This window comes from Lygodium microphyllum, chromosome 3, assembly GCF_053477565.2.
Source record: "Lygodium microphyllum isolate KBCC chromosome 3, Lygodium_microphyllum_v1.1.10, whole genome shotgun sequence".
NCBI classification, from domain to species: Eukaryota; Viridiplantae; Streptophyta; class Polypodiopsida; order Schizaeales; family Lygodiaceae; genus Lygodium; species Lygodium microphyllum.
Genome location: NC_141137.1, coordinates 110,547,922 through 110,560,146, shown reverse-complemented (window position 1 = coordinate 110,560,146; position 12,225 = coordinate 110,547,922). Strand labels below are relative to the sequence as shown.

Genomic DNA, 12,225 nt, shown 5'->3' with positions numbered 1-12,225 from the left:
TTGTGAGCATATTTGATGTGTATATATGGGAACTAGGCCTAAGAGAATGGATAGACATGTGGATGGATAAGTATGGATGAGATGGCAATCAAAGTGGCCACACACGAATGGATGGAATGCATCCCATATGCAAAGAGAAGGGAGAGTGTGCAAGCTAAAAAGCTATAAATTTATTTACTTGCTCACGTATAATTCAATCATCTTCCTTGCATAGATTCTTATCATGAATGGCTCTCTCTCATATCCTCCATAATTTCTTCATCTCTCTCAAGCTTGTGGCTATGAAGGATGGATAAAAAGAAGATAAAGGGAAAGAAGCTCTAAGATTGTACACACAAGAATTATTTTTGTCATTAATTTTGAATGTTAAATGCCGCTGACTTTCACTGGCCACTACCCATGCATGTTACTCTAAAATGAACATTTTTACAATGCTCATAGGCCTTCGTAGCTTGTCTAGGGAATTTGTAACATTGTACACAACTATGATTGGTTTCAAACGTTTACTTGTAATTTTTGAGAAAATGTCTAGAGAATTAAATATACCCATAGGACCATAAACCCATAAATGTTTTCAACTTGTAAGACGGTGACCTTGTTGTGCTTAGATTTTATAATCAAAACCTTCATGTGCTACAAGATTTTCAAATCTATCTTAAATTTTTACAAGTTTGAGATTTTACATTAATTGGTTATTTTTAGTAGCATTGAAGCGAATAAAAAATCCAAACATTATGTATATTTTTATATCTTCCTGCTTAATGTCATTTAACTATTCTTAGTCTCCCAACTCCAACCTACCATTGCTATGAATCCCTTAATAGAGGCCATTGCACATTCTTGATTTATTAGGTCATGTGCCCCAATGTAATAGGTCATATTTAGGCATGAGACCCTTAATGGGATGATTTAAAGTTTTCAAGGCTTGTTGAGCACTTACAAACACTTAAGCCAGAGATTATGTATCATAATAGATCACATGATTTGGGCATGCCTTGAGAGTTTCTTAAAGTTGTCATACTAGATCACATGATTTGGACTTGCATTGAGAGCTTCCTAAAGTTGTCAAGTCTTTTTGAGTAATCTTGAAGGTTTTAAAAGGCTTATTGAGCACTTATCAACTATTGATCTAGAGTTTTGTAAGTTTAACTTGTTGAGGTGATCCAACTAGATATTTATTTTCTTATTCTACTAGATGAGTACCCTAATTGTGGTATAATAAATTTTGTCAAAATCCACTTGTAGCCATGGTGAAGCTAACTTAAACGATAACCTTTTGTACTCTCATTGTCTGTCTGGATGACTTGGGACTACTTAATAACAACCTCAATAAACCATATATTGAGCTATCCTTCTTGGCCACAAGTTTGTACAACATTGCATTAAATATGCCACCCTTACGAATGTTAATAAAGATAGTAAGCATCACATTTTCCCTTGAGGTTTCCATCTTAAACAAGTTGCTTGACCAATCATCATAATCAATTTCAAAGAGGGGTGTTCTCTCTAGAGCCAATTGATTCATTTCACTTCTCTTGAAGCATACATCTTGATTATAGTACTCACCAAGTGTCCACAAAAAACATACAATGACTTCAAATTATTCCAAGCATTGGTCCATTTTTCCCAAAGATGAGCATGACATCTCGACATTAAAATCACCATGATGATGACATGAGGATCAACACCCCATTGAAACTACTCAGCTCTTCTTCTCATTTAATATTGTAAGAACCATGTCCAATGTGTCAATGGAAATTGCCCCATGCATGCGCATCAAATCTGCATGTATTTGATGCAAGCAGGTGTGCATGATAATCTATTTCTTCAAGGACAAGATAAAAGCCAACAGCTTCAATCCAATCAATAAACACATTTTCCAAGCTCAATCAAGAAAATAATAAATTACTCCATCATAACAATTGGTAGCAACAATCTATCCTTAGACATTCCATTTGATATACATGGTTGTGTTCTCTATCAAAAGCAAAAACAATTGATATTCCACTCGGCATTAATAAAATTCCTAGAGGAATAAATTGATTGGTAATGATACATGAGAATTGCACCTCAATCCAAACTAGTCATAAGAACATTGAAACAAAATCTAAAGTGTTATCTTATTAATAATGGTATGGAAATAACAATTATCTTAATCAAAGCTCATCTTTGGAAATTACAAATTTACTTGCATGTTAAATAGGCACACCACAAATTTTTTTCCATGATTAGGCACACCTTCAAATGCCCACAAGGGTGCTTGCACTCTAAATATTAGTTGAGAGAGTAGGCAAGAGCCAGCCATGCATGCATAGCTAACGCAAGTAGAGGTAGCTCACAAGCCAAATAAATAATAGAGCTTGGTCACACGGGGACCTAAACTTTCATCAACACACCACGTAAACATTGACATCCAACCAAGTGATGCACATGGCAAGACTTGAATCCACAACCTCACAATTATAAGCCAATGTCTCAACTACTAGGATAGTCACACCATTAACTATTGTTTTCTCTCAACATAACTTAAGCGAAATAAGGCAACTTTTTTGTCTGGCACAATACTGCCCTTATTATTGCCCTTTCTATGTACATGATTTTTGGATGCTCCTAAGACATTTAGACTTAGATACAAGCATTTTGCATGTCTTTGAACCCAATCAATTGTTTATAGGATTGTTTGAGCAACAATTCACTACGAACTCTTGCATTTTCCACCATTTGCATGGAGGCATTTACATAAGGAAAATTTCCCTCTAGTTCTAGCTTTCCTTTAGGGCATGCATTTTGGCAATGGCCAAAATTACAATAAGAAAGTGAAGACCTTGTAGATTGACCTTATAACACCTCCACATACATCCCAATAATAGGATAGATCTCTAGAAGGCAAGGCATTCCAAAGTCCTATCCATCAATATAGCACAATTCTTGTTACATATGTAACAAGTTTGCAGATGCACACAAGAACCTACCTAATGCAAAGCTACCATGGGAGCAAGTAAACAAAATCAAACCATGAAATGAGAGCAATGCTCCAACATCTATTTTTTTATCTTCACATGATGTGATTTGGAAGTGAACATCAAACCATGACATAACAATTGGGCAAAAATGCCATTCTTTCGAAGATTTTGTGCATTGAGATTTAATCATAAGGCCTTTTCATATATGCTCCTAAAACATGTTGTGAAGGATGCTTCATTGCAACCAAATTCACCTTTTATGTCACTTATGCATCCTTAATCAATAAACATCAAACCATGACATAACTATTGAGCAAAAAAGCCTTTCTTTCAAAGATTTTTGGCATTGAGATTTAATCATAAGGCCTTTTCATATATGCTCCTAAAGTAGGTTGAGGGACGCTTCATTGCAACCAAATTCACCTTCAAGTAAACCACTTAATGTCAAGAGGAAAATGAGGTGATTTGGAAGTGAACATCAAACCATGACATAACTATGGGCAAAAATGCCATCCTTTCAAAGTTTTTGTGAATTAAGATTTAATCATGACTTATTCATATACACTCCTAAAGCAAGTTGCGAATGATGCTTCATTGCAACCAAGTTCACCTTTGATATCACTTACACATCCTTAATCAATCATCATCAAACTATAACATAACTATTGACTAAAAATGTCATTCTTTCAAGTATTTTTTGCAATGAGATTTAATCATAATACCTTTTTATATATGCTCCTAAAATAGGTTGTGAAGGACATTTCATTACAACCAAATTTACCTTCACTAGGGCTTACACATCCTTAAACACAATTGTATCCTCTTGGTTATTTGTTCCTCAAATCCTTGCCCACCCCCAAGAAAGAGTCACCTTGGTAGGGTGCATTATGAGGCAAGCCCTCACATGGACATTTGCTCACATGACAGAAGGGGTGGTACCACACCTAAGCACTTGGCTGGACTTCAAGAGTCTAGCAAGTAAAGGTGGCCTTTTCATATACACTCCTAAAGCAAGTTGTGAAGGATGCTTCATTGCAACCAAGTTCACCTTCACTATTACTCACACATCCTTGATCATAATTTTCTCAATCACTATTACTCACATGTTAATACACACAGAATTCCCCTCCCAAGGAAATAATCATTTTTGAATAGTGCACCACGAGGCAAGTGCTTGTATGTGCATGTGCTCACAAGATACTAGGTATGGTACCACACCCAAGCACTTGATTAAGCCACTTTTTTAGGAAGGAGGAAACAAAAGAGTATGCTACACCTTGCCCACTTTACTTTGAAAACTTCCACCAAATTTGGTAAGAGCTCAACGAGGCACCACCGTGCATTCGATTAGTGCTGCATGAGGCATGCACACATGTGCATTTTCACTACCTACAATTAGAGATTCTTAGACATGTTGCTGATCATCAAAAAATGCACTTTGATCTCCAAATGTTTAAGTTCCGATTGCTCTTGTTCTTTCCAGGTATCTTATAGTGATAGCTGCGGTGTTGGATAATTTTGCTTCATTTAGCAGGCCTGTCTAAGAGACTTTTCTGTTTACCAGATAGCAGGAAAACTTTGGTCACATATGAGATATGATATGCTATATATCTCCGTATGATATGCTCTAGCGTATAATTCATGGTGAACGTCCAGCATTTGAGGAAAAATAACAGACAAAAAGTGATTAAAGAAAGAAAAGTATTTGCACGTGCCAATGGAGCTGTAGGCTGCTGTAGCAGGCAGCTCGCTCGCTCAGTCGGTTAAAGGTTTGAGTGTGTGCGTGTGTGACTGTCAACCTTGGGCTTCATCACCGGCGATATATTCAAAACCTATTCGCCTTAAACAATGTTCACACACATGGTACATGTGTGCACACTCACAAGGCGAGCGCACTGAGTGAGATGTGTCACCCACAGCAAATTGGACCCACTATCAGGACAAAGAGAAAACCCTGCTACTTGACAGAATTGCAGAGACTCAAACACAGGAAAACCTCTAAAATGCACATGAGCAGAGACATGCACACAGCTTTCTGCAGACAACTTCCTTTCCACCTGAAAGCGAAACAGAACTTTCACTCTGAGGGAAGTAAGATAGTGTGAGCAAAAGAAGTGGAGCCATTGTTCTCAGCCCCTCTTATGCCAAGCACCTCAGCTATCACATTGTAGATCTCTATGTTTACAAATGATGAAATTTGCCTTCCTTGGGCGAATTGTGGTCCGTGTGCAATGAAGATGGGGTGCATAGATAAAGCCTCGTTATCATACCCATGAGCCCCTCCACATTCTTGTGCTGAAGATCTGTTCATCTCAACCTTATAACCCTCTGCCACAATGCCAATAATGGGCTGTATTCTATCACTGTCCGAATAATGAAGTCGGCTTGGTAAATCTTCCTTCAGGTAGACCTTAAGAAACTCAGAGTTAGGGACCTTGCCTGAATTCAGACCTGCAGTGATGTTTAGATACACTTCCATCACATCCACATCTGAAGAAGGACGTAAAGCGAGCACGGGGCTCAGCGAATCAGCCCAACCTGCTGGTATGTGCACCCATGGAGCCAAATCCTCCAGGTAAAAAATCTTCCTGTCACATGTACCAACCATGCCATGATCTCCAAGCAGTATGATGGATACATCATCAAAAATGCCCCTTTCATCAAGCCCTTGAAACAGAGTGCCAAGCAGCTCATCGACGAAGCGAATGGCAGCATCGATGTGGGGATCATCTGCACCGACAATGTGACCAGTATGGTCAGGCTCTTCAAAGTAGAGGGTGATGAAGCTGGGCCTCTCATCATCAGGGAGGTCAAAATACTCGAGGACTGAGCTCACTCGGTCTTCATAGGGCACAGATGAGTTATAGTAATGGCAATAGGGGAGCGAGCAATTCCAGGCCCCTTTTGATACATCACTACCAGGCCAGAAGTAAGTGGCAGCAACAAGCCCATTTTTTACCACAGTCTCCCACATGGGCTCACCCAGCCACCATCTTGGGTCAATTACACCAGGGTGGAATTTCTCATCAGAATAAGGGTCACTGAAGTAATTGCCGATGATGCCATGCCAAGCTGGGTACAGCCCTGTTACAATGGAGTAGTGGTTAGGGAATGTAAGGGTGGGGTAGACAGGGATCATACCTGGGACAGCCTCGGTGCCGTTGGTGCGCAGGCGATCGATGCTGGGGGTGGGGACCTTCCAGTGGTAGCCATATCTGAAGCCATCCAGGGAGATAAGCAGCACGACGGGCTTGTCCAGCGTGCGCAGGGGCCGCCTCGTGGCCGGCGAGACGCGGTCACCGATGTGCGAGGCGCAGGGGGATGCGAAGAGGAGCAGCCAGGCCAGAGTAATGCAGGCTATGGCGATGGCCACCATGAGGCGGGAGACGAGGGGCAAGAAGAGGGAGAAGAGGGCAGGCTTCGTGCGCATGTCGATGGCACCCATGAGGAGGCCCTCCTCCTCCTCCTCCTCCTTGGCGTCCTGTCGATGAGAGCCAGGTGTGGCGAAAGGCTCCGACAAGGGCAGCTTCAAAGAAGCAGAATCGGCAGCGGCCATGGCTCATCAGACAAAGCAGTGGAGCGAGACGCTAGCGCCCTTTTCCATGGATGCTCTTTGGGCCAACCCCCAACCCAAGATCACGCGAGTCGCGACCACCAAGGCTTCCGATTCCTCTGAACATTGGCATTGTATCATCAGGACTGACTCTCTCTCTCTCTCTCTCTCTCTCTCTCTCTCTCTCTCTCTCTCTCCAGGACACAAGGTTCTCAACTAGACGTTAATGTTGATGGGAAATCTACCCCTATCACAATCACACCATAGGGTAAGGAGGCCAGGGTAAGGAGGCTTATAAAGTTGCGATCCCCACTTATCCTGGGTTTTTATGCTGCACCTCGGTTGCCCACAAGTAGCAATAAAATGGTGTTTTGCTGAGACTTAGTGGTTTGAGGGGCGACTTGTTAACGTCAACTTGGCAATTGTGGGCTCACTTCCACCCTTTCTTCGGATCCCATGTATGTTTTTCTTTTTTTCTTCTCACTCGAGTGTATCTTTTCAATAGGCCTTTTTCACACCACTAGAATTCATCCAATTGGCCTTAGAAGATTTCTAGGGATACAAATCGATATTGTCACGCTTTTTCTCATATTTCTCTCTCCTTTTTTCCCTCTCTGTTTCTAATTTTTTTCTTTACCCCTCCTCTCTCTCTCTCTGTGCCTTCTATTTTAGTTTATTTTTTCTCCTCTCTCTCTCTCTCTCCTTTTACTCTCTCTTTTCTTCTCTCTCCCTTTCCTCTTTTTTCCTTTTTTTCTTTTTTCTTCTTCTTCTCTCTCTCTCTCTCTTCATTCTCTTTTTAAATTTTTTCTTCTCTCTCTCTCTCTCTCTCTCTTCTTCTTCTTCTTCTTCTTTCATTTTATTGCTCTCCCTCAATCTCTCTCTTAATGTATGTGAATTTTATATTTTCCCTATATATAATTCTCTCTCTTTATGTTCATATTCTGTCTCTTCTCCTCTCTCTCTCTCTCTCTCTCCACCCCCTTTTCTTCTAATTTTCCTTTTTTTCTTCTCTTTATGTAAATTTTATCTTTTTCCTATATATAATTCCCTCTCTTTGTGTTCATATTCTCTCTCTTCTTTTTCGTTCTCTCTCTCTGCCCCCTTTTCTTCTCCTCTCCTTTCTCTTAATTTTCCTTTTTTTTTTCTCTTTTTTAAATATTATCTTCTCTCTCTCTCTTCTCCCTCTCTCCTCTCTCCCTTTCCCCCTCTCAAAAAATATTTAAATTTAAAAAATACTATTCTCTTTCCTCTTTTTTCTCATCTCTCTCTCTTTTCCTCTTTCTTCTTCTTCTTCTTTTTCTTCTTCTCTCTCTCTCTCCCCTTGTTTTTCTTCTCTCTCTCCCCTCTCTCCTCTCTTTTCCTTCTCTCTCCTCTTCTTTTTTCCTTTTTTCTTATTCTCTCTCTTCATTCTCTCTTTAAATTTTTTATTTTCTCTTTCTTTTAAATTTTATGTTTCCTCTCTCTATAATTCTCTCTCCTTTTCTTCTCTCTATCTCTCTTCCCCCTTTTCTTCTCCCCTTTCTTTCCTCTCTCTCTCTCTATCTCTCTCTCTCTCTCTCTCTCTTTTTCTTTTCCCCTCTCTTTCTCTTTCAAGTTTTTTTCTCTCGCTCTCTTTCCTCTTTATTTTTCTCTTTTCTCTCTTTCCCTTTCTCTCCCTCTATTTTCTCTCTCTTTCAAATTATATATTTCCTCTATGTCTCTCTCTCTCTAAAAGTCAAAAACTATATCAAAAAATGTTTAATTTAAAATCTAATAGAGAGAGAGAGAGAGAGAGTTTTGATTTAAAAAGAAGTTTGATTTAATTAAAGGAGAGAGAGAGAGGGAGAGAGAACCTAGGCCCTACACATGAGTGAGAGAGGGGGGAGGAATTGAATTAAAAAGGGGAGGGTTAAAAGAAAGAGAGAGATTATAAGTGAGAGAGAGGGGAGGGGGTTTTAATTTTAAAAAGAGAGAGAGAGAAAGAGAGGAGAGGGGAAAAGGGGCTTTTAATTAAAAAGGGGAGGGGGAAGAGAAAAGAAGAGATTGCACATGAGAGAGAGGGTAGGGGAGGGGGTTTTAATTGAAGAAGGGAGGTTTGAATTTGGGAAACCCTCTAGAGGTTCGGGGCTTTCCGAACCTACAATGAAACTAATATAGTAGTAAGATGAAATCAAGGCGGGCCAAGTTACCTACCATCCTAATGGTCTCTTTATCCTATTACCTCTTCAATTTCAACAGAATCAAGGTCTAAGCCTACCATACATACACTTTCTGACTCAAGTCCATTCACCAGCAATAACCATGTACAATCAATGGATGGACAACGGCCATTAGATGCCAAAAAGTGAAAGCTCACTATCTTAAACTAGGTTTGCATGGTTAACATTTGGTAGGGGTATTGAGATTAGATAGTCAATGTAGTTATGATGAACATAAAATTGTAGAGACTAGGAAAAGGCATTCAAAAGAACTTAATTGAGCTCACTTGAACCAATTAGTAGTTACTAGTGTTCCCAAGGGCCGCTTCGTAGCTTCGTGAGGGAAGCTCACCTCCTCCTGCACATCTCTCTCTCTCTCTCTCTCTCTCTCTCTCTCTCTCTCTCTCTCTCTCTCTCTCTCTCTCTCTCTCTCTCTGTGTGGCCTTCCATAATCATGCCTACCTATCCATTGTACCAATCCACCTATCCTCTTTACCACATAAAATTGTTTAGCCATTACAAACCCACATTCATGTTTTTAACCTATTGAAAGCACACATTGAATACTTTGCTATGAAGAAAAGATCAAAGGGAACAAATTAAAAAGTTTGTCATATGAAAGGCTAGATATGCATTTTCGTCTAGGTATATAAAGGCTTGTATATGCATGCAATCTCTTTAATGCATCAAACTTGTAAACTTTCATCTATGCACATATGCACAACTATAACATGTACACATTCTTTTTTCGCATCCTTGAGTGCAAGAAATCATAGGTCAATTAGTGTGATATCTAGAAGCGGCTCTATAATTAAAAATGACATTATATGTTGAAATGGATAGTAAAGAAAAGACATTAAAATGCACTATAAAGACATTATATACATAATGGTATCCACATGTATCTAAGCATTTAAAAAATGCCCCCCATGTTAACAAAAAACCTATACTTCTTTATTTTCATTGTACCTTCGGTCTCTTCTGAACTTGCTCCAAACCTTCATGTGGCTTCCAATCTAGAATACTAAGGCTAAGGGGAGATTTGTGAATAATAAGGCTCCAGGGAGATTTGAAAAGAATAAGGCATTAATGTTCTTTTTTTCAAATCTCCTTGCAGTCACCACATTTATGAGACTCTCTCTCTCTCTCTCTCTCTCTCTCTCTCTCTCTCTCTCTCTCTCTCTCTCTCTCTCTCTCTCTCTCCCCACATTTATCTCTTTTTCTCTTGGTTGCAAACATGCTGTCAATCTTGCTAATGGCATGGAGGGCTCTCCCTCAAGACTATATCACACAGGTATTCAATGAAGGGGAGAGTTGGGATCGACAGTTGAAAAGGAATCATGCATCTCAAAGAGATTTGGGACGTTGAAATGGACATTTGTGCACTTTATCGACATGGCCAAAGTAAACTAGGCCAAAAAATCAACGAATCCGATGCTTCAGCCCACTGACTTTCCAACATTCTATTGCATCCTGTAATCACAGTTACAGCATTTTCAGTAGGACCTATTTTCGAGGCTATATATTGCGCATCACATAGCAAACTCTAGTCCAGAAACATACATCAATCTGCATAATCAATCCATCTCTCTGCTTGGATTGTAAATCTAAACGCAGCTGATAATATTTTCAAATAATCAGTGGAAGCCAGAACATAAGATCGCAACAATAGGGTCCCTTGTGTATCTCCCCTATGGAGAACTAGATATGATCAGAGTCCATGATAATGAAGCCATAGCATAGGCCATCGGAGAGGATTAAAGAGAAGAGACAAAAGGGGGGTCGAGAAGGGAGGGGTGTGTGCTTGACTTTGAGCTCTTCTTCTTCTTTGTCATCGAATGTACGCATCGATTGGAGTTTCTTTTTGTGCTTGACCTTAAGCTCATTGTTTCCCATGTCGAATGCATGCATCCATTGGAGTTTCTTTCTGGGGGTATGTTTGTGGAAAATTATAGCTGGAGGGATGGATCCCCCTCAAGACTATATCACATGGGTATTCAATGAAGGGGAGAGTTGGGATTAATGATTGAAAAGGCATCACACATCTTGAAGAGATTTGGGACGTTGAAATGGATGTTTGTGCACTTTATCAGCGTGGCCAAAGTAAACTAGGCCAAAACAATATATGAGGCTCATGTGATATAGTGTTGAGGTTTGTCTCCCTCTCTCTCGCGATGAGGCTTGTGCTGTGCTACAAAAGCGGGAGAAAATTTTTAAAAATCCCTGCACTTCTTTCTCTCACCATCGCCATAGCTAGGACATCAAGCTCCTTCCTCAACAAGGACGTCCACATAGGCATGGATCTCACCCTAATTTCTTGCTTCTCATGAGACAGAGGCTTTGTCAAAGGTTTTTACCCTTCTATATTGTGAATGCAACAAAGCTTTGTTTCATTAGTAGGATTTTTGTAACTTCTAAATGTTACCTCACAAAGAGTGATTACTTTGTCCGATTAGCAAGATTTTGGTAACTTCTAAATGTTACCTCTAAGTGATTATCAGTAGCTAAGCTGATCCCCAAGCATAGCCAATGTTGTTTTGTCAAGGATGCTTCTGAGAGAACTGTGCGTGGTCAGTGGAAACAGATCTGCCCTCACAGTCATAGCTACACCTTCAGCAGTAGATGCCTTTGCAAGCTTGAGCGATGAGCTACTTCTGCATATATTGAGATGTTTGGAGTCAAGCCCTTACCCTTCCTCTCTTGTCTGCAAGTGTTGGTTGTATGTCCATGGCCACCTTGTAAAATATTACACGGCGCAGCGAACAGAATCTGAGAAAGAGATAGAGAGTACACAACAGATAAGAGGAGAATCAGTAAAATTCTTTAACTCCAAACAACTGATACAAAGATGGCTCTGTCCACCCGTGCGCTTCCACTGTGTGAAGCTTAGATGGCGATCTAGACAGAAGATAGGTGAAGAGCTTAAGGCTAGCTGGAACAACAACTCTGACTGGGTGAAAGATGAGTGTGAGATGGCTGCGAAGGGGTTTAGCTTTTATAGCCCGCGAAGGTCGTTAGGTCGGCCTGCTGACCGACCTACCATATGAGCCTCCACTAGTCGGCCAGGGAATATTCTAGGGAATATTCCCTTTACCATCGGGCCGGGGGCGCTCCCATATGCCATAGAATCCTTCTCAACCATACGGCCTCACATGCAGCAAAACAAGCTGCCTTGTACTCTGCTTCGGTAGAAGACAATGCCACTGTTGGTTGCTTCTTACTAATCCAAGAGAAAATTCCTGAACCCAAAGAGAAACAATAACCAGAAACTGACTTCCTGGAATCAATGTCTCCTGCCCAATCTGAGTCACAGTTCCCCACAAGAGAAGTTCCGAAACTGTATGTGATACCATAGTCAAGAGTTTTCTTCAAGTATCTGAGCACCCGCATCCCAGTCTTCCAATGACTCTCATGAGGTTTGTTTGAGAACCTGCTCAAAACACCAACAGCAAAACTGATATCTGGTCTGGTGTTACACAAGTAGATTAGACTGCCGACCAACCTCCTATACCTCCCAATGTCTGCTAGTGCT

At 40.4% G+C, this 12,225-nt stretch overlaps 1 protein-coding gene across 1 annotated transcript; it reads right to left on the bottom strand.

The window, feature by feature from the left end:
- Positions 1-4,900: 4,900 nt before the first annotated feature.
- Positions 4,901-6,748, bottom strand: LOC148038746 (nucleotide pyrophosphatase/phosphodiesterase 1-like). Its single transcript, XM_087674596.1, has one exon. It carries the CDS (start codon positions 6,517-6,519, stop codon positions 5,041-5,043), a length of 1,479 nt encoding a protein of 492 aa, XP_087530722.1. The 5' UTR covers positions 6,520-6,748; the 3' UTR covers positions 4,901-5,040.
- Positions 6,749-12,225: the final 5,477 nt, after the last annotated feature.